This window comes from Hyperoodon ampullatus, assembly GCF_949752795.1.
Source record: "Hyperoodon ampullatus genome assembly, chromosome: 19".
NCBI classification, from domain to species: Eukaryota; Metazoa; Chordata; class Mammalia; order Artiodactyla; family Ziphiidae; genus Hyperoodon; species Hyperoodon ampullatus.
In genome coordinates this window covers 38986602-39008508 of record NC_136932.1, presented here as the reverse complement: position 1 = coordinate 39008508, position 21907 = coordinate 38986602, and the positions used below count along the sequence as shown (strand labels likewise).

General features: G+C 46.7%; 1 protein-coding gene across 1 annotated transcript; it reads right to left on the bottom strand.

Moving 5' to 3' along the window:
* Positions 1-772: 772 nt before the first annotated feature.
* FXR2 (FMR1 autosomal homolog 2) lies at positions 773-14492 on the bottom strand (the record flags this gene model as incomplete). The annotated part of the gene is made up of 17 exons (XM_079726036.1): positions 773-1475; positions 1798-1898; positions 2044-2139; positions 2234-2434; positions 2527-2724; positions 2924-3146; positions 3446-3532; positions 3769-3878; positions 4223-4301; positions 4505-4675; positions 6031-6147; positions 6624-6717; positions 6974-7122; positions 7237-7308; positions 7711-7804; positions 8155-8207; positions 14412-14492. 17 exons carry the CDS (start codon positions 14490-14492, stop codon positions 1380-1382), a joined length of 2022 nt encoding a protein of 673 aa, XP_079582162.1. The 3' UTR covers positions 773-1379.
* Positions 14493-21907: the final 7415 nt, after the last annotated feature.

Sequence of the window (21907 nt, the reverse complement as noted above, 5' to 3'; positions counted from 1 at the left end):
CAATCCAAACCCAAACCCTTTTCCGGTGCCTCCCTGCTCTTCAAACCCCTGACCTGGCCCGGGGCAAAAAAGTCTGGCAGTCAGCAGGTAGGCAGGCCATTTTTGTTTCCTGAGGTGCTTGGGCGGTGATTCAACCCCTTTCCAGGTGAGAAAATTTAAACCCTCCCCACTATAGCCCTCAAACCTAGGTTTCTCCACTGCATGTTTTATTTCTAATCCTCAGAGTTGGGAGGCAAGGAGCAAGGAAGCCCAGGACGACCCCTAAGGCTGAGAGGTCAGTGATGTGGATGCTGGAGAAAAAGCCTGGATCCAGGGCAGAGAACCAGCAAGACTGAGGGCTGGACACCTAGGTCCCAGAGGCTGTCTTGAGGGAACCCTGCTCCCCACTCTGCCCAAGGCCCAGCCCAAGCCCCAGGCCTCAGGTAATCGGATTAAGCAGCCTGCCTTGGCTCTCAGCTCTTAGCAGGAACAGCTCCAGCTTTGCGCAGCCCTACCTAGCCCACTGTGACTCAGGGTACGGGAGTGGCCCAGCTCCCTCTACCAGCAAACCTGGGGGAAGGGAGAGGCAGCAAGGCACAAGCCACTCTCCTCTGGACCAGGAGGGTACCTGGGCCTGGAGAATTTAGGAATGTCAGAAATTCCCAGAAGTAGACCATCTTTGGAATGCCAGAGAAGCTAGGTGTGGAGATACAGGAAACAAGGGTCAAGGCAGGTCAGTCCTACACAAACAGATGGACCAAACTGGGCATAAGGAAGGTGCAGGAACCAGAGGGCCATTTGGATTTTTTTATTCTCTTTTTAAATACTGTACAGTGAAAAATAAATACGCCTTCTCATCCACCAGACAAGGTTGGTCCCCCCTCCCCTGGGGGACCTTGTCACCCCCCTTCATACACACCCCTGGTTCTACTCCAAAACCTTCCCCATGCCTCCCACCCACTTATACCCTTACTATCCCCGTCTTCCACAGTGATGAGGCCCCAGAAATGGGGGGTACAGGACGGGAGGAGGGATAGCAGGGGAGCCCCCCTGAACTGTCCAATCTGGGTGGGTCAAGGAGCACCCCGCACCAACAGGCGGAGAATGGGGGTGTTCAGAGAGAGATTGGGGCATTAGAGGATAAAGGCACATCCAGTCTGATGGGGAAGGAGAGAGGCTCCCCTCACCCTGGGGGTAGGGTGGACAAGAGGGAGGGGGGTATGACCCTGTTACACACCCCTCCACTAGCTCCTGGAGGCTGGGGGGGGGGACCCAAGCTGCTGTGCCACCCCCCGCCCCCCTAGATAAGAGCAGCTCCAGCGCAGGTCAGTTGGGCCTGTGAGGGCCATGGTGTTGGGCAGCAAGCGAGATGGAGAAGGGAGGGGTGCGGGCTGGAGGGTTTATGAAACCCCATTCACCAAACTACCCAACTCCAGGGGGGCAGAGAGCTCCCCATTCTCTGAGGGGCCCTTAGGAAGCTTGCTGACAGAGTCACCCTGAGGGGGGAGTGGGAAAGAAAATGGAGAGGAAGGAAAGAAAAAGGTCAGTAGAAATTCAGGTAATGCCATTCCATTCCCTACCATCTAAATGCTCCAGGCATCTCCAGGGTGGTCCCCTGTAGTCACTTTTACTGGGATCCAGAAAATATGAACCAAATTCTCTTCTATTCAAACTTTTCACTATTCTAAATGCAGTCTAAACTCCATCAGACATGCCTTCTCTGCAATTTAATGAGAGATTTCTTTGGGAGTTTTCTTGTGCCCCCTACCCCAGAAAAACAAAAAAGGAGGTGGGGTAAACTGTATCTTGCTTGCCTACCTTCTGTCCTGAAAGAGAATCCTCTGAAGGTTTAGTGCGTTCCAGGGGTGGCCGCTGGCGGCTCTGAGACTTTGCTCGGGAGATATAGTCAGCCACAGTCACTGGGGAAGGCAGAGGACCAAAAGTTTCAGAAGGAACCCAGGTACCCAGCCCCTAGACACCCACTGAACCCCAACCCCTAGCTTTCACAGGATAGGAGGCATCCTGTTCTCTGAGGAAGTCTGCTGATATCCTGTGTGAGCTGACCTGGCTGACGGTCTCCACTGATAGACCCATCAGTCCGGTTACCACGGTTACGGCGGCGGCGGCTCCGGTTACGACGCTGGGGTCTTGACTCATCTTCTGTGGGGCAGGGGAAAATGAGAGTTGTGCATCAATCTCCCATCCCTCAATTCTTGCCCAGTTCTGATTTTTCAGATCCAGGTATACCCCTTACCCAGGCCATTCTCTGTCATGCTGGGCCCGTCAGATTCTAGGCCTCCATCCATGACAGTCCTGTCTTCATCAGTGCGACGGCGGCGGGAGCGGCGGCGCCTGGCACTTGCTGGGGGGGGTTCCCCAGGCTCTGAATCAACTGGGGGCTCTGGTTCGGATGTGTCCAGTAGGCTGTAGGGATTACTGTCTGGGTCCTTCAGCACTGGTTAGAGAAAAGACAGGAGTTGGGAGTGAGGTGTCCATCATCTTTCCTTTTGGCCCACATTCGTGAACCTAGCTGTCTGCTTCCGGTACCTGAGCTAATTGATGAAGAGTTGTATCTTGAGGTGGGCCGGGGGGCAGGTGGGGGTCCCCTACCCCGGCCCCCAGTCGGCCGCCTCCGACTTTCTTCCCCCCGGGTCGGGGGATCCCGGTCACCAGGCCCAGCTCGGTTGGGCTCTTCCCTCTTCTCTGACTCGGTCTCAGAAGCTGTGGATAGGTCTGAGATGGGGCCTGAAGAACACAGTAGGGTTCAAACAGGGTCACTCACCCTACCCCAAGATCCATCCCAGCCCCCAGGCTGGAAGACTCTCCCTCTCACTCCTAAGTCGCCCAGCCAACCACTTCTTCATCTTCTCCATCACCCTTTCCTCAAACTTCCACCCAGACTTCTGCCTCCCACACACCACACCACTGCTCGCCTCCCTCTCACCACAGGCAGGACCGCCTGGCCTCCGGCCCCGGCCCCGGCCCCCATAGCTGCCCCCATAGGTTCGTGTGGTGTGGAGGGAGGAGGCGGAGCTCTCATCGGTGGTGTAGCCGGCCTTGTCACTGCCACCGCTGCCCCGCCCACTCCCAGGAGGGCGAAAGCCCAGCCCAATCTGCCGAAGCTGTTCATCAATTTGCAACCTCTCCAAGCGAAGCTGCTCCACCTCCTGGTTGGGGAGAAGATGGAGAAAAACAAGGAGGAATAAGTATAAGATCAATGAACAGTCTCTTTTTCCTGCTTCTCTGCCCTAACTGTCCCTATGGATCTGAACTCTCAGAAATGCAAGAAGGCTTAAAACAGGGAAAATTCTGGTTTCCAACTCCACAGCCCCAATTTTCCACCTAATGGTTTCTATTCTACTCAGAGACACAAACTGGGAACCACCACTTTTAACTTTATCCACCAGTATCCTTAGTCCCCTTGTACACGTGGATCTCTCCCCTCCCAGGCTTCTGGCTTGGATACCTGCAGGTAGGAGAGGTGATATTCCAGCAGAGCCTGAGCATTGCTGATATTCTCTCGGGTGCCAACAAATATGAAGGGAACCATTCCCTGGAGAGCAGAGGAAAGGACAGATGGATTAGAAAGAGACTCAAATGAAGTATTAAGTCCACCCTGTCTCCTACAGAAGCCCACCCAAATGGGATCTTTCTGGGCTCTACATCTACTAGGAAAACCCAAAGTTCCCATGCCCTAACCCCCAGAAATCCCATCTCTCAAGGGAATGGCATGGAGAATAATCCCATCTACTTCTGGCAACCAATCTCTAGGTGTCAGCTGCCCCATACCTCCTCCCTGGGGTTCTTCTTGTCATTATCACCTTCTACTCGAACCCTCACCACACCAGATTTATCCACAATCTCCTGGATCACTTTCCCGTTCTTTCCAATCACTTTGCCTAAATGGGTAAAGGAGGAATTAGGCCTTTTTTTTTTTTTTTTTTTTCCCAAAGGAAAGAAAGAAGAGTAAAAACAGACAAGGTAAACAGTCTTCCAGCTGCTATATAAGGATTCTGTTTAATGATTCTCTTGCTTCTAAGCTTCTGGTGTGTTTTCACAGGACAAAATATCACAATCCTTAGAAATCTGTTCTCCCATTTTTGTCACTCCTACTGCAGACTGTTTGCTCTGTCCTTGTGAAACTGTAAGTTCACAGGGAGGTGCCAAGCCAGAATCACTTTAGAGCATCTCACATCTGGTCCCCAACTGTATTCTCTTATACACATACACATCCCCAACTCACCAACCAGGTTCCTGGGCACTTGCACGGAGTCCTCAGAAAACTCAAGGTAGCTCCGGGCCTGTCGGCACGCCTCGGGAGTCTAAGAGAAGAGGAGTGGGGAGTCATTAATAAAACAGAACACCTGGATCTCAAACAGTGATCTTCCTGCCACTCTCTGTCTTTGGGAAAATGTGCTGCCACCGAAGTCAGGGAGGGAGGTCAACACGACAGGTTTCCTTTCTATTTCACACTCTCTTCTCTCTATCCCCTAAGGGACCTAGACAACAGGTATCTTTTGCTGACCTCCCCATAGATGCGGAAAGTGCAGGTCTCTTCACCCAATTCAATGGCAGTCACCCCAGGTACTTTTCGGGCCTGCTGGATGTTGGCACCATGAGTCCCAATTGCTAGTCCCATCAGGTCCTCCCGCACTGTGAACTCCTCTTGGAAAGCTGCCGCCAGCTGCTTACTTGTCTGAAAAAAAAAAAAAAAGGCACTGGACCACTGGACTATAGGAATCATGGAGAAATCTCAGAACACCTGTCCCAGATACCTGATGCTTTGCATAACTTAAATGAGAAAAGACTGTATGAAAGAAAGCCAGAACTACCTGGGAGTCCACTGACCACCAGGACCTGTGAAGAATTCAGGAACTTTTCATTCCACTCCTACCTTCCCAATACCAATGGCTTGGTGGGGAGGGGAGGTAATGATGGCCGAATCTGGGCTGAGATCCATCAAAGATCCGGATTTGGCTCTAACACTATCTGGTTCTGTGATCCCAAACAAAACATACTCTCTGTGCCTCTGTTCTGTCATCTGCTAAATGATTACACCTGACCTACCCTATTCCCAGACTAACAAGAGGATTAAATAAAGTTGGTATGAAAGAAAGGACTTTTCACAAGGTAAATGCAAGTGTAAGGAACTATTTACCTTAACCAAACCAATATCAACTCCCAAAATAAAACATGAAAAGTTGAACAGAAAGCAACAGGTTGAGAAAAGCATAAAAAGAGGTTATGGTACACCGTGCTACCACTTCATTTCTCAACCAGTCCTTAGAGGGATACCTGAGTACAAGGGCAGGAAAAGGGAAAGGTTCTGGCAGTGCCCTGAGTAGCATCCCTGGAGAAGTAAAGATTACCATGGTCCAGAATTTGCACAGGCTCCCGAAAAGATCAGTTCACTTGATAAAAAGGAAACAGATGTTCAAATACACACATACACGTGCGTGCAAGCACGTGTATATATACCATCCTCATTTAGGATGGTATAATTCCTAAGGGAATCTGACCATCATAAGATGTCAGAACACAAAAAGACCTTGTCGAAACACTCACATTCAACTACCTCATTGTCACAGCTAAAGAAGAAGCAGCTCATTGAAATCAAATTATTTGACAAAGCAAGACTTAGGATAGATTCCAAGTCCAGTGGTCTTTCCAGTGTACAAATGGTTCCCAAACATATCCCACAAAGCAGTCTGGTTCTCAGAGGTAATTTGGGGGCAGCCAGTGGAGGTAAGAGCCATGCCCTCTTGCACTTTTAGACAGACCTGTTCTGATTGATCTGTTTTATGCATCGTGCTTTCAAGTAAAATTTCACGTGATCAAAGGGTCCCATAGCTTAAAAAAAAAAAGAAAAAAAGCTTGTACTAAAACATGATGGAGCTCTGCCATCTGGAGGAGTCTGAGGTAAAATAGCAGACCCAGGTTTAATGGCCCAGGAAGACCGTAATGTCTGTTCACAAGAGCATGGGTGGAGGATGGGGTGGGAGGGGAGAAGGACAATACCAATCAGCAGTATAAAGTGAAGCCAAAACTTACCTCGAGGTGCTTGGTCGCTTCTTCATTGCGGGACATGAGTAGCAGTTTGGTGCGCAGGCTTCGGAAATGCATATCACCCAGCAGGGATGCTCGCTTCACAGGGGCTTCTGTGGTTGACTGCAAAGAAACCAATGGAAAAGTCATTAAAACTGACTGACTACATTTTAGAGGAGATCCAGGAACTGGGAATCAGGATGCCTGAGTCTCTGGAAAAGGGTGGGAGTTAAGAAACAAAGTTGAGGAACAGGAAAAATCATTGTCAGTCTCACAGGGGCCTACTAACTGGGTGCTTAAGGGAAGTGATTTTAAGTAGCAAGCGCAGGTGAGAATCATACTGTCTGTTTTTGAGAGTCCAAATATGCAAGGAAGGGTACCCAGCCCAGACTGAAATATGATGGTCAGGTTGAAAAAAAAAATTAAGGTCATACATGAGAAAGACTAAGGAAAGGTAAGGCTAACCTGGGTCCACAGAGGTCAGGAGCAATAAAGTCCTCTCTGACAAATAAATATAAGCACATTTTAGCTCTTCTCTTCTTGCAAAGGAGTTAAAAGGGGAAAAGGGCTTAGGTGAAATTCAGGCAGAATAAACTCACCAGAATGAAGAGCTCACTATCTGTGATGTTGAGAAAGATGCAGTTTGCTCCCAATGCTTTCTTGAACTCTTTATGGACGTTTTCATTGGAGCAGCTGCAGAGAAAGAGAACAGTGCTCAGGGGGCAGAGTGTAGAGTACAGTTGAAGGGGAGAGAGAGAGGGACTGAGAAGAATAAGGACTGCAGTAAAAGAACAGGGATGAGGAAACAGAGGAACTGGGAGCAAAAGGGACTCTAGGGAGGGCCTAGGGAACACAGAACACTGAAACTGGGAGAGGGGCCTGAGACAAACAAGGGCAGAGATGAGGACCATAAAGAGGGCCCCCGACTCCCGACATCCCAAACACTCACGCCTCTCTCAGATCCTCAGGCACAGCCATGGTAACCTTGAAGAAGCTGCCTTTGGTTGCAAGGGGATTGGGATTAACTGGCCGAAGCCGTTCCAGGGTGACAATCTCATTGTAAGTGGCATCACAGGCAGCATATTCAATGACATAGAACTGGCAGAAGAAAAGAAAGGAGAAGCTGTGGATGACCTGAGTTTCTATCTCCCACCTTTCTCTGACTAAAATATGTGTTTCAGCAGTTCTCCAAAGGCCTTGACAATCACTCACATCTCCCTTCATCATCCGCACCCGGGCCAGCCACCAGCCACAAGGTTCTTGCTCATTGGCTCGAGAATAAACCTGAAGAGAAGTTGAAAATAAAAGAGATATTGAGGACCATCCAAAAACATCAAGAATGGAATGAGCATTAAGACACTTGGGAGGCATCCTAAATTAAGATAAAGGAATCTAGAGGAAGGAGCTGCTAATTAAAATCAGAGTACACTGGATTTTAGATGCTGTTATCATAAATCGAAGAAAAGTGAATCCCCTGAAAACAGGAAGCTCCCTGAGAGCTTGACTGATCACAGCAATGATGGACAGAAAACTGCTGCATTTCACTCTTCCACAGGCTGCCTAGCTAGATGGAGGAAGGAGCGTGAACCAACCAGTGAGGAGCCTAGGGTACTGGTATCAGGGTAAGGGAGATACAGAATCCTGGGAAAAGGGACATTTAGAAAAGGTGGACTCCAAGGCCCTTACCTCCACTTCATCCCCTTCTGTGATCTCCTTATTATAGTCAGCTGGAGGTGGTAGCCGGACATCCCCAAAAGGAATTTGTCTCTCACTCTGCCAGCTGCAAGGGAAAACAGTGATATGAAAGCTATTCAGGCTGGTGTGGTTGCCCGTTTCTTCAGGAAGAGGTTACTTCCTCCACTGGGCATTTTCTACCTTCCCTGGTGATTAGAAGCTAAACTCCAGGCCCTGCTCCATAGTGGTGCTTTCCATCTCTTGCTAGAATCTAAATATGGAGTCAAATGACCCCCACTCTCACCATTTCCTCTCCTGGGATCCATATAAGTTGCCCACCCAAACCCTTGGCTCTCCCCCACCTATTATATATGCCACATGGGACTCAGCCGCCCCCTCTTCTCCACTCTCCTGCTAGGACCTAGTATGCTGGATTCTCTATTCCCAAGGTCTTACTTGTTTTCAAAGAAGATGGTGACAGAGTCTTCATGGACATCCTTCACAAAGCCCTAGAATGGATTTTAGAACAAAGTAAAAAAAAAAAAAAAAGACAATCGACCACCACCTCAGCCATCAAAGGAACAGACAGTTTTAGAGGGCCTTAAACTAGTTTTTTTGTTTGCTTTGCTTTTTTTTTTTTTTTTTTTGGCCCGCGCCTTGTGGCTTGCGGGATCTCAGTTCCCCAACCAAGGACTGAACCCGGGGCCACAGCAGTGAAAGCCAAGAGGCCTAACCACTGGGCCACCAAGAAACTCCTTTTTTTTTTCTTTTTTTAAACTAGAGTTTTAGATGGGGACACAAGCAATCTAAAAACAGGGCTAGAAAAAGCTGTATTGGTGAAGGAATACGAATGTTGAGACAGCAAAAAAGGAAACAATACTGGCAGGGAAAGAAATGTTGCAAAATCCAGAAATAAGATGAGACAGAAATTAAGTAGAAGGGAGAAACATCACCTGCATCAGAACAGCTGGGAAACTAGTGGTCTCCTACGGCTCCCACAGAGGCCTCCCTATCTGTCTGCCTCATGCAGTGCTGAGCAGCCTGCCAGAGTTCAATTAAAATACCAACAACATTCAGCAAAGCTAAGAATATCCCATGAGACAGTGTGAGGTTGTCCTGGAACACCTAGAGGACATCAGGATCTGCCAAGAGAGAAAGGGTCTAGCTCCTACACAGCAAGAGGCCTGAGCGAACTTGGTGCCTTGATGCCTGGGTCGTAAGAAAATAATCAGAACACTGGAGAAATTCGAAACAAACACAATTTACAGAAGGAAAAATTAGGATTTAAAAGATGTAAGGGGGCTTCCCTGGTGGTGCAGTAGTTGAGAGTCCGCCTGCCGATGCAGGGGACACGGGTTCGTGCCCCGGTCCGGGAACATCCCACATGCCGCGGAGAGGCTGGGCCCGTGAGCCACGGCCGCTGAGCCTGCGCATCCGGAGCCTGTGCTCCGCAACGGGAGAGGCCGCAACGGTGAGAGGCCCGCGTACCGCAAAAAAAAAAAAATAATAAATAAATAAAATAAAAGATGTGAGGGAATCCCCTGATGGCCCAGTGGTTAGGACTTTCACTGCCGTGGGCCAGGGTTCAACCCCTGGTCAGGAACTACGATCCTGCAATCCTGCAAGCTGAGCGGTGTGGCCCAATAAATAAATAAAAGATGTGAGATTTCTAAATGCTAGACTAGGACACTGCTAAGAATTTGAAAAGAGTAATAAAATTTGTAGAAGACCCCAAACTTGAGATGAAGACAAGGGAGAGGAACAGGGATGACTGAATAGCTGGAATCGCTGGTCTACCTCATATTTTCTGTCTTTTTTTGGCCAAGGCAATGAAAGCTCTGAGCCCTAACCACTGGACTGCCAGGGAATTCCCCACCTCCTATTTTCTATGTCTTTCCTGAGGAAGCCAAAGCTATGCGTTCAATCCTGTGCTCCCAATTTTCCTACCTTCTCTCCTGTTTTTCATACTCAAAATTAGGGATTGCTAATTTTGATAAAGTCCAATTTTTCAACTTGTTGTTCTGTAGCTGAGCTTTTGGTTTTATATCTAAGAAATCTTTACCTAATGTCCTTGTCTAGAGTTTTATAGTTTTTATTTTACATTTAGGTCAATGATCCATTTTGAGTTAAATTCTGTATATGGTGCCAGATACAATCAAACTTCATTTTTTTTTTTTTTTTTTTTTTTGCCGTACGCAGGCCTCTCACTGCTGTGGCCTCTCCCGCTGTGGAGCACAGGCTCCGGACGCGCAGGCTCAGCGGCCATGGCTCACGGGCCCAGCCTCTCCGCGGCATGTGGGATCTTCCCGGACCGGGGCACGAATCCGTGTCCCCTGCATCGGCAGGCGGACTCTCAACCACTGCGCCACCAGGGAAGCCCCAAACTTCATTTTTAACCTATGAGTGTGCAGTTCTTTGAGCACAATGTGTTGAAAGACTATCCTTTCTCTACTGAATTGCCTTTTCGCTTCTGTCAAAAATCAGAAAATGCAAACTAATGCATAATGACAAAAGGCATTGGTGGTTGGTGGAAGACTTTTGGGATTGATAGAAATTGTGGCGATGGTTTGTTTTATATATATGTCAAAACTTAACAAATTGTATGCTTTAAATAGGTGTACTTCATTGTATGTCAATTATGCCTCATTAGATTTTTTTTTTTTTTAATTAGGGGTTTCCAAAAGCTAATATATGAAGAACTATTCCTGAGCTTTGCAGGTAGGAACAAAATATGAGCTTAGGAGAGAAAACACCAAAAGTGTACACTTGTGTCACTCCCACCTCAGAAAACTGATCAATCATAAACACTTAATACACTGTTTTTTCCTTAAATCTAAACCTAAAATTTCTCTCTTGATACCAGCCATCTTTCTCTTCTTTCGGGAAAGGATCTTGTTATGGAGTCTTACTACTCAGAGCCTCACTTCTGCCCAAGGCGTTAGTCCTCCTGGTACTGCCTAGCCTCTGACTTACCCATGCTTTAGCCTTCTCTGCCACTCCCTTCTTCAGTAATATTTTTTCCACTCTTCATTCAGCTCCATCAATACCCGTTCCTACTCTTCTCCACTCACATCTTCTATTTGCCCAAATCCCTCTCTTCCCTTTTGGGTTCTTCCCTTAGCTCTTCTCTTTTTTTCTTTTTCTTCTTTTTTCCTTAGCTCCTTTTTAAGTGTCCTCCTCTTTTCTTCCTTTATAAGGATTTCTCTAAACATTTCATCTAGCCTCTTCAGCTGACTTTATCCAATTATTTATCCAAAATGTCTACCTCTAAGCTTTAGAAACAGTTTATCAAGAGAGAGTTAGCTATTTTCAAAACATTTCAGGGATGAGATAAAACATAGTGGAAGAGAATCACTTGCCTGCCTCTTTTGTGAAGAGTTCCCCACTCCTAGATACACTCATTCACAAAGGATATGTCTAAAGCTCTAATCCAATTCTCCTCCAACGTGTCAGGGTTGGCCCTCAGGCAGAGGTAGCAACATTATCCTGGTTTTTCCAGCTACCATGATCCCAAGGCAGAAATGCAAAGCTCAGAATGGAGTTTTCCCTCACATAACTCAGCAGTTCAACTAAACGTCACTCATTCTTATACTTCTAGGGTCTTTTTCCTTCAAAGATTCTCCAAAACAAGCTTTCTCCTCAACTTCATATTCCAAGTCAGTCTCTGCTCCTTAATTCCACCCACATTACCCCAGTTTTTTTCCTCCAAAAATACCAGTGGTATAAAGTGAGCTCCTAGTTCTGCTCAGTCCATGCTCATTGAGAAGATAAGCAGAGGAGGGCAAGAGCAGTTGAGTGAATCTCTAGAAGGCTACCTAGATCCAAAGGATAACTCAATTCAATTCAATGGCCAGGGCATATGGAGCTTTGGCTTATAGAGCCTAGGACTGGACAGAGAAGTGAGAGCCCTAGGTTCCTAAGTACTTCACTTTCCTCAAATTATAAGATACAAAATTAGGTCCCACCTTCAACCTATCTTCTAGTCCTGGGTTCTCAAAATAAACGAGGGAATACTAGAAGAAAATCAGGAAGGGTCTGGATAAAAATCACGTGTTGAAGGTGAGGATGCCATATTCCTTAACAAAGGAATTGGAATTGGGATATCCAGGTAAGGTCTGGAAAGTTGGATGACTGTGCCCTGGAAGGTGAACAGATATTTCATTTGGGAGAGCACCGCTTAAAGAACAAAACACATTAAGTTCTGACAGAAAAGGAAGAGCTGATGGGATAGCTAAAAGATAACTCAGATCCCAGATCTGACATTTGCAGTTCTATCCTGGAAGAAGATCAACAACACTAGGACCCAATTCTGAGAGCGATGAAAGGAACCTTCCCAAATTTATAGTTCTAGAAGCAATGTAAACACTCCTTGAACCACACTGAAGTTTGCTGAGTCATGAATATTAAATCAGCAGCAAGGACAGATTGGGTAAGTATCTATATGGCACTAAACGTTGAAGAAAGATTAGTCTGAATTTAAGGATTTACTGTTGTTTTCAACTGAGGCATGGGGCAGAAAATGCCAAAGTGGCCAGGACACAAAATCCACATTACCTGGCTTTCAGCTCAGGTCCAAACTCTATTCTCTGATTCAAAGCATCCTAGCCCCAATTCCCTCAATCAAGTCTATCACTGCCATAGCCCACAGAAGAAAGATCCAGAGACACATTTTCTGTTGGACACTTATATGTGGAAAGGGAAACATGTCCTTTCCGAGCAGTCTCACACAGTTAATTTGAACTGGATACCAATCTTTCCCAGCTGTGTCTGACTCCCATGCTTCCTAGAACAAAAGCAAACATCATATCTTGATCTCAGGCTCAGTTTAAGAATCACTTTTCTTAGGGATGGGAAGGACCCAGATGAAGGACAAGATACTGTGGGAAATGAGGCTAAAATCTTATGAGGAAGGGTATTTCAAAAAAGGTAATGCAAGTTTGGGGGAAAAGGATATAAGAGACAAATGCACTCTATCAGTATCAGAAAGGAATTAAGAGACTTTGCCAAAGAAAACAGAAATGCTATGGAGGCAGGCTAGAAGAAAAAGTCCCATGAGTTAGGAAAGGATGCAGAAAAAAATGACAGAAGGGATCAGCTGGGAGCTTCCTTCTTCCATCTTAGCTGGGTAATGGAATAGGTAGTTTCTGGGGATTACACAGAAATATTAGGAAAAAAAGCTAAAGACTTATATTGAGAGGTTAAGTTAAGATACATGTGGGTACTCACAGGCACTGAAGAATATAAAGAAATCTGGTGAGGGAAGTAAGGCAGAAATGAATAGGCATTTAGAATGGGTCAAAAATGACTACACTGAACTTATCAATCGAAGTTGGGGCAGAAACCTACTCCAAGGGCAAATATGAGACCCTTTCCAGTTATAGCAAGATATGACTTCACAGGGAAGGAGTTCGAGAAAGTCATTTCCAAGGGCATGAAGGTGGAGAGGTCTATTATGGGAGGAAAGGCTTGAGGGGAAGTGAAGGAAAGGGGGTTCTTCTCCTCACAAGTAATGTTATGATAAGATAACTCTGCTCTTGCTCCTCAGGGTAAAATGAGAGAAGACAGGAATCAGGAAAGTCTCTGAGACAATTCCAGGCATAAAGTCCAAAGAGGTTCAAAATAACAACAGTCACATAAAGAAAAATTCCTGAGAGGCAAGAGGGGTCTCCCTCTGGCTTAATCTAAATGGGAAAAAAATGTCCTAAAAAATAAGATTTAGAACAGATTTAAAAGGTGGTAATAAAAGGAGTTCTAAAAAACCCAATCCTGGGCAACGAGGGAGCTGAAGTAAACAAGGATCTTTTAAAGATAGTCTCCTTTAAAAAAAGGCTAGTGGATTCCCAAACTGGGCGAGTTGGCCAAAAAGTCTTCTAGAAGTGGAAATCCTTAAGAAGAAGATAAACAGAGGGACTCCTTGTGAGATCCCCTTTTAGAGATCAGGGATATGAAGCTTACACTCCTCAAGATGAAGAAACTGTATGAATGATCTAAATGTATGAGGTCAAAGTGAGATGACAAATACAAAACCATCCCTGGGTAGAACAGTAAACCAGCTAGTCTTGGAATAAAGGGGTGGGGCGAGAGACTTGAGAAAAGATGCCACCTTATGGCTATGAGGCAACTAGACTGGTACAGCCCAGAGTTCCTGAGGTCAAAGCTACTAAATGTCATAAACAGATTCTGACCGTTTCTCCTTGGGGTGGGAACAGAAATATAAGATGAAAGTGGGGTGAGTCTTCCAGAGCCAGTAAGCAGAGGCCTCTCCGAGGAAGATGAAAAGATCTAATATGGGACGGCCTTCCCAAGGGGGTAATAGGGGAGAATAAAGAGAATTCTCCATGTGCTTGGACTGTGGGGAAGACGTGATTCAGATCCAAGGTAGGTCTTCTACTAGAGACAGGAAAAATCAACGAGACGCTGGGTAAATGGGGTCTCTTCTGGGGGGTTGGGGGGGAGCTGAACCAAGTACAATAATGCCCTGATGCTCAATGCCTGAGATGCAGGTAAAAGCAGGTGTAATAGAGGGGCCAAAAATAAGAGGAAGGGGTTAACTTATAGAGGTCTCCCCCCAGGAGGGCCGCGGGTGGGAGCGTGGGTCTAAGGTTCTAAGGGTCAGGGCTTAGCTCCAGAATGTCGATCCCACCCCACTCTTCCCTGCTCTGGCTGGAGGGAGGGGGCTGAAGACCGCGTCCCCGGCCGGCGCGCCGCCTCACCTTGTAGAAGGCCCCGTTGGAGCCGCGCACCTCGACCGGCAGTCCCGGCTCCACATCCCCCCCAGAGGCCAGGCCGCCCATGGCGCCGCCACCGCCTCCGACTCCCCCGGCGGCGGCTGCAGCAGCGCTCTGAGTACGGGCCGGGCCAGGTCCCCGGCGTCTCCCCGGAGGAGGAGCCGGAGGGGGAGCCGCGGGGGGCGGGAGCCGGGCCGGCCCCACGGCGGCCCTGCCACAGCCAACGAGCAGGGGGCCGGGGCCGGGCCGCTCCCCGTCCGCCGCCGCCGCCTTGGTCTCCGCCACCGTGAGAGAAACGGCCGCCGCCGCCGCTGCCTTCGTCACCTCAGCTTCCGCCCGCCGCTGCCCCCGCTGCTGCCTCAGTCCCGGGACCCGCTGCTGCCGCTGCCGCTCCACGGCCTCCACCTCCCCCTGCCGCCGCCGCCTACTGCGCAGGCGCACCGGGCACCCGCCCGCCGCGCGCGGGCCCCGAGGGCCAAGGCGCAGGCGTCAAGGCTGGCGACCCAGCTCGCGCCGGCCAGCGCATCAGGGCTTCCACACTCCTCTTCACTCTCTCACGCCCCCTCCTGGTCGCTTACTTGCGCTTGCGCAGAACCAGACTGGTTCTTTTCCTCGCCACCCCATCTCTCCACGGCCCCTGTCTCTTCCTTTTCCCACCCCACAACACTGAGAGCTAACCAATCATGGGGAGGGAGGGACGGAGCTCGCTCAATCGGATTGGACTTCTGATGCTCCTGGTCAGACCACACCCACTTCACCACGGTGCGCTCCACCAGGCTTGTACAAGTTAGGGATGGGCATGCGCCTGAATGATTGCTTGGTCACTTTCCCCACCTTTGTCTTTCTTGGTGCGCACGCTCCGAAGGGAAAAAAAAAAAAAAAGGAGTTGTCGAAAGGCAAAAAAAAAAAAAAAAGGCCTGGTGCGCATGCGCTGGGCTTTACGGTCCACAAGGCGTACTGGACTCTTGAGCCTCTGTATCTCTGCACGATGCGGTTTAAGAGTCACGTTCTTGCCTTGAGAAGATTCTGATCATGCGTACAAAGAGAGGTTAAAGAAAGATTTCAAGGCAATACCGAAAGTCAAATGCAACTTAGCACAAGATTTGATATCTAAATGCGGAGAAAATTCAAAAGAGGAAAAATTGTTACGGAGAAAGGATAGTAGAGGGGAAACTTAGGATTCATAAACTAAGATAAGAAATTTCGGTGGAAGTGAATAAAATAGCCAAGAAATTAGGATCATGTGTTGTGCAGTAATCATTTAGCAAATATTTATTTAGCCCTCACTGTGTTCCATCCACTGTGGTAGGTGGTAAGGGTACAAAGACAAGATGTGGTCCCCAAAACAAGGATTTTATAATATGTTGGGGAAGGAGCAGACAAACACATTTAAGCAAGTAAGTGCATGGAGTTAATTTGAACATGGGATAAAGATAAGGACTAAGTTTTGAGGGAATCCCAAGGAGACAAACAATGGTCAGTTGTTCTTCAGAGTGATAGGGAAAGACTACTGCAGGGGAGGTGATGCAAATTGAGAGTTGAGGGGTAAATAAGCATTTGCTAGAGGAAAAGTGCAGTAAGAGTATTCTTGAGAGAACAAGGACTACAATGGTGCAGAGGAGCAGAAAGAACATGTCCTTTGGGGAACCACAACTAGTTCAAATAGCGTTTGGCTTGAAGTAGGGAAGCTAGACTGTGAAGGACTTGTAAATCAGGTTAAGGAAAATGGTCTTCACTTTATCAATACTGGAGAGGCACTGAAAGATTTAAAGCAGTAGTATAATGTAATAAGTTTATGTTTTACAACTGTGGGGAATAGATTAAAGAGAAAGGGCATTCCAGAAGGCAGTGAGAGCTGTGAGGAGCTGTTGCAGGTGAGAAAGATGTTGAGGACCGCCTTGGATTAGGGCTGTGGGCAACAGAGGTACAAGTTGATTTGAGCCTGTTAAATTTGCAATAGAATCAACAAGGATTGGTGATAAGGATGGGGTGGAGTCAGTGAAGAAGTGGGAGGAACACAGATTTCTACCTTGGATTGCTGAGTGCGTGGTGATGCCAGTCATGGAAGAGAGAGCATATGAGAAAAAGTTTGGAGAAGTTGATGAGTTCAATGAGTTTGATTTTGCTCTTCGAGTTTGAGGGTCCACCATCCAGGTGGTCATGTTCCCTTGTCTTCAACAAACTTCTCTTTCAGATCCCAATTTAAATATAATTTCATTAGCCTTCCATTATGCCCACACTGGTTTAGGTCCCCTGCCTCACACTGCCAAAGCATCCTATACTCCTTTGTGGCACACATCATGGTTGTAATTTTAATCATTTATCCAGCATCTGTCTTCTGCCATTACACTATAAGTAAGCCCTATGAGATCAGAGACTGGGTTCCAGGTCTGTTTGTCCCAGCATTGTATACCCAGTACTTAGCACAGTTCCTGGCATGGCAAATATTAACTGAAGGAACCAATGTCCTGTAGGTCAATGGACACACAAGTGTGTGGCCCAGGAGGCATCTGGGCTAGAGAGGTGAATGTGAGAATTATCAGCGTATTAGACATAGTTAAAGCTATAAGAGAAAATTAGACGTCTAAAGAAAAGTGACTTAGAAATGGATTGGGTCCATGATAAAACTCTCAACTACAACAGTATTTAAGGGGCTGGCAGGGAATTCCCTGGTGGTCCAGTGGTTAGAACTCCATGCTTCCACTGCAGGGTACCAGTTGGATCCCTGGTTGGGGAACTAAGATCCCACATGCCGTGCAGTGTGTCCAAAAATTAAACAAATAAATAAATAAAGGGCTGGCAGAAGAAGAGGTGCCTTCAAGAGTGCCTGAGAAGGAACATCAGTAACGAGGGTAGCAGAAATAATAAAAGGGACTAGACTATCCGCAGTGATTCTGATAAGGAGTAGGGAGGGAGAATTAGAGAAATTAAGTGGGACAGATTATCAGGAGTGCTGGTTGTCAGACTAAAAAGTTTGGGTTTGGACCCTTAAGCAACAGGAGTGGCTGGATTTTGTCTTGGAAATGGCACCATCATCAATTTCCAAGCCTCTGGCAGCAACAGTCTTCTCAGATTTGACTTTTGCGCTTTTTCATCTGCCCTAGTCATTGTTCATTCAGGCCAAGGATGAGGGGGGAAAAGGGGGAACAGCATTTCAGATGGGGAAATGGCATGTACAGAAGGCCCAAAGGGGAGACTACAGTGCATTTGAGGTACTGGAAAGAGTCTAACATGGTCAGAACTGACTTGCTGGGGAAAAAGGCTGGAATAATGTTTCAGATAATGGAGGTTTTGGCCAGAGCCTGGAGGGATTAGCCAGAAGTTTGGACTTTGTGCTGACAGCAGTGGGAGCTGTGACTGGATTTTCAGCCACCTTGCCTTTAGGTGAAATTGCCTGTAGGTGAAATTATTCTAGCTGGACTATACAGAATGTGTCAACAGAATGCCCCAGCTTGCCTTAGGACTTCTTTTTTTTTTTTTTTGGCGGCACCTCATGGCATGTGGGATCTTAGTTCCTGGACCAGGGATTGAACCCATGCACCATGCAGTGGAAGCACGGAGTCTTAACCACTGGACCACCAGGATAGTCCTGCCTTAGGTCATCTAAATACACAGAGAGATTGAGAGAGGAAGTTAGAAAGATGGATAGATTGATGGATGGCTAGATAGATACTGAAAATGGAGATTAAATGAAAGTTTACAGATTGAATGTTGAGACTTGCCCCAGACTCCCTCTTCACCCAGCTCTGAGATTACCTACAACAAGGCTTACACCCTCCAGGCAGGAGTTTGGAAGCATCTTCTCTAGGAAATCTAACCAGACAAGGAAAAAGACCTAATGGTACTGACATCAGGGGTTCAAGGAAATGGCCTCATGGCTCACCCTATAGTAAAGTTCACGGTCCACATGCCTCCCTACATCCCATACAGATACACTCACAGTTTCCAATCAGTACCTTAGTGTCCCGATCTTAAATATGAGCAGACAACTGAGGATTACCAGACATTTGAGGAAAGCCTTTAAAATGAAAGGCAGAGGCCAAAACAAAGAAAGAAAGAAAAATTTAGAAGAAATACAAACAGGTGGCGCAGTGGTTGAGAGTCCGCCTGCCGATGCAGGGGACTCGGGTTCGTGCCCCGGTCCAGGAAGATCCCACATGCCACGGAGTGGCTAGGCCCGTGAGCCATGGCCGCTGAGCCTGCGCGTCCAGAGCCTGTGTTCCGCAATGGGAGAGGCCACAACAGTGAGAGGCCCGCGTACCGCAAAAAAAAGAACAACAAAAAAAAAAAACCTATGATGAATATTCTCAGATAAGAAAAGAACATATATCCATGAAACAAAAACAGAATGTTTTTAAAATGCAGAGAATAAAAGAGAGTTCTTAGAAATTAAAAACATGAGAGCAAAAATAAAAATTCAGTAGAAGGAGGTATGTAATGTACAACATGATAAATATAATTAACATTGTTGTATGTTATATATGAAAGTTGTTAAGTTCTCATCACAAAAAAATTTTTATTTCTTTAATTTTGTAACTATATGAGATGATAGATGTTCACTAAACTTATTGTGATAATCACTTCATGATGTATGTAAATCAAATCATTATGCTGCACACCTTAAACTTATACAGTGCTGTTATGTCAATTATATCTCATTAAAACTGGAGGGGCTTCCCTGGTGGCGCAGTGGGGCTTCCCTGGTGGCGCAGTGGTTAAGAATCCGCCTGCCAGTGCAGGGGACACGGGTTCGTGCCCCGGTCCGGGAAGATCCCACATGCCGCAGAGCGGCTGGGTCCGTGAGCCACAACTACTGAGCCTGCGTGTCTGGAGCCTGTGCTCCGCAACGGGAGAGGCTGCGACAGTGAGAGGCCCGCGCACCGCGATGAGGAGTGGCCCCCGCTCACCGCAACTGGAGAAAGCCCACGCACAGAAGCGGAGACCCGACACAGCCAAAAATAAATAAATTAATTAATTTAAAAAAAAAAACTGGAAGAAAAATAAATAAGTAAAATCAATTAGAGGATTTAAAAAATTTCAGTAGAAGGGTTGGAAAATAGAAATTAAAGAAATCTCCCAGAAAGTAGAGCCAGAAAATGAAGGAGATGGGGAAAAAGGAAGAAAAAAAAAATTTTTTTTAGTTATAGGATTAGTCCATGGGATTCAACATTTGAATAACAACAAAAGTTCCAGAAAGAGATCACAGAGATAATGGAGGGAGAAAATCATCCAAAAATAAAAAAATAAAAATTTTAAATGTTTCCATAACTGAAGAACATGAGTTTCCAGATTGCAAAGACCCACTGAGAAAACACTAAGACATTTCCATGGAAGATTTCAGAATGCTAGGATAAAGAGACGATCCTAAAAGCTGTGGTTGGGGAAAGAGGGAAGGAAAATAAAAATAAGCTTCATACATAGGATTCAGAATAAGAAAAATTTCAGGTTTCTGAACAGCAATACAGCAAACTTTCAGCTTCTGAAGCTTGAAGACAATGGAGAAATGCCTTCAAAATTCTTAGGGTAAATTATTTCCAATCTAATATTTGATACCCATCCACACTGTGAATTAAGTACAAGAGTAGAACAGACATTTTCAGACTTGTAAGGTTCCAACAAATTTACCTCCCAGTCATCCTTTCTCAAGAAGCTCCATCAAAATAAACCGAGAGGGCTTCCCTGGTGGTGCAGTGGTTGAGAATCTGCCTGCCAATGCAGGGGACACGGGTTCGAGCCCTGGGCTGGGAAGATCCCACATGCGGCGGAGCAACTGGGCCCGTGAGCCACAACTACTGAGCCTGCGCGTCTGGAGCTTGTGCTCCGCAACAAGAGAGGCCGCAACAGCGAGAGGCCCGCACACCGCGATGAAGAGTGGCCCCCACTTGCCACAACTAGAGAAAGCCCTTGCACAGAAACAAAGACCCAACACAGCCAAAAAAATAAAAAAAAAATAAACCGAGAAATGTGAGTACATAAGTTCTGGGAAACAGGCTGTCAAGAGAGGGGCAAAGGTCCCTAAGATGGATGTGAAAGGGGACTCCAACAGTGCAGCCTAAAGATCAGACTGTGTGCTGGAGCAGGTCTAAGGGCTCCGTGAGAAAGTTCTTCAAAATGAAATAGATCAAATTCCTTACGTGTTTGTATATTCTTAAGAAGAGATTAACATAACTAAGGGAGAATTGGGGGATAAATTAGAGTACACAGAAAACTAAGCAAACGAATAGAATAAAGGAGACAAGGCAAGTATTAATTTCAGGGAAAACAAAAATGATGCAAGAAAGAAGGGCATCCCTGGTGGCGCAGTGGTTGGGAATCTGCCTGCCAATGCAGGGGACACGGATTCGAGCCCTGGTCTGGGAAGATCCCACATGCCGCGGAGCAACTAGGCCCGTGAGCCACAATTACTGAGCCTGCGCATCTGGAGCCTGTGCTCCGCAACAAGAGAGGCCTTGATGGTGAGAGGCCTGCGCACCGCGATGAAGAGTGGCCCCCGCTTGCCGCAACTAGAGAAAGCCCTCGCACAGAAATGAAGACCCAACGCAGCCAAAAATAAATAAATAAATAAATTTTAAAAAAAGAAGGAAAGAAAAACACCTATAACAATCCACATGGCTCAACTGTGAAGAGCATTTGCATAATCATAACACGTAAACACGAAACACAGATCCATCCAGAGTTATGATATAATATTGGAAGGATGGGAGGTTGGGAAGTAGGGATGGGGTGAAAGAGGGGTTGGAAAAGAGGGTTAGCAGTGGGAGGTCAATACCAGTGCTCGAAACAGAAACATCAAGAAGTGGCAATATCTGGACTTCCCTGGTGGCGTAGTGGTTAAGAATCTGCCTGCCAATGCTAGGGGACACGGGTTCGAACCCTGGTCCGGGAAGATCCCACATCCTCAGAGCAACTAAGCCCGTGTGCCACAACTACTGAAGCCCACGCGCCTAGAGCCCGTGCTCCACAACAAGAGAAGCCACTGCGATGAGAAGCCTGCGCACCGCAACGAAGAGTAGCTTCCACTCGCCGCAACTAGAGAAAGTCCGTATGCAGCAACGAAGACCCAATGCGGCCAAAAAAAAAAAAAAAAAAGTAGCAATATCTGTATGCCATTTTGAATTTGAAATATGAAGGTGAATACAACTCCCCCCATAACAATACAATTTAAAAATTCAATTGAAAGTGATTGACTCTGAAGAGTTAGGGGAATTGGGAGACTACTGTTTTCTTATATAGGTCTTGTAGAGATATTTGACACTTTAAATAGTATACTGTATATCTATGATTAAAAATAAAATAACCTCATGGAAGGGGGTAGTTACAGAAGGAGGCTGGGAGATCAGTTAGGAGGTTATAGGAATTTTCAAAGAGAGGTGATAGTGGAAGTGGGGTTAGGGATGTGGACAGATTTGAGAGATATTTTAAGTTTTCTCTATTCTTTCTTTAAAAATCCCTCCCCCTAAATGCCCTCCCCTCTGTTCTCC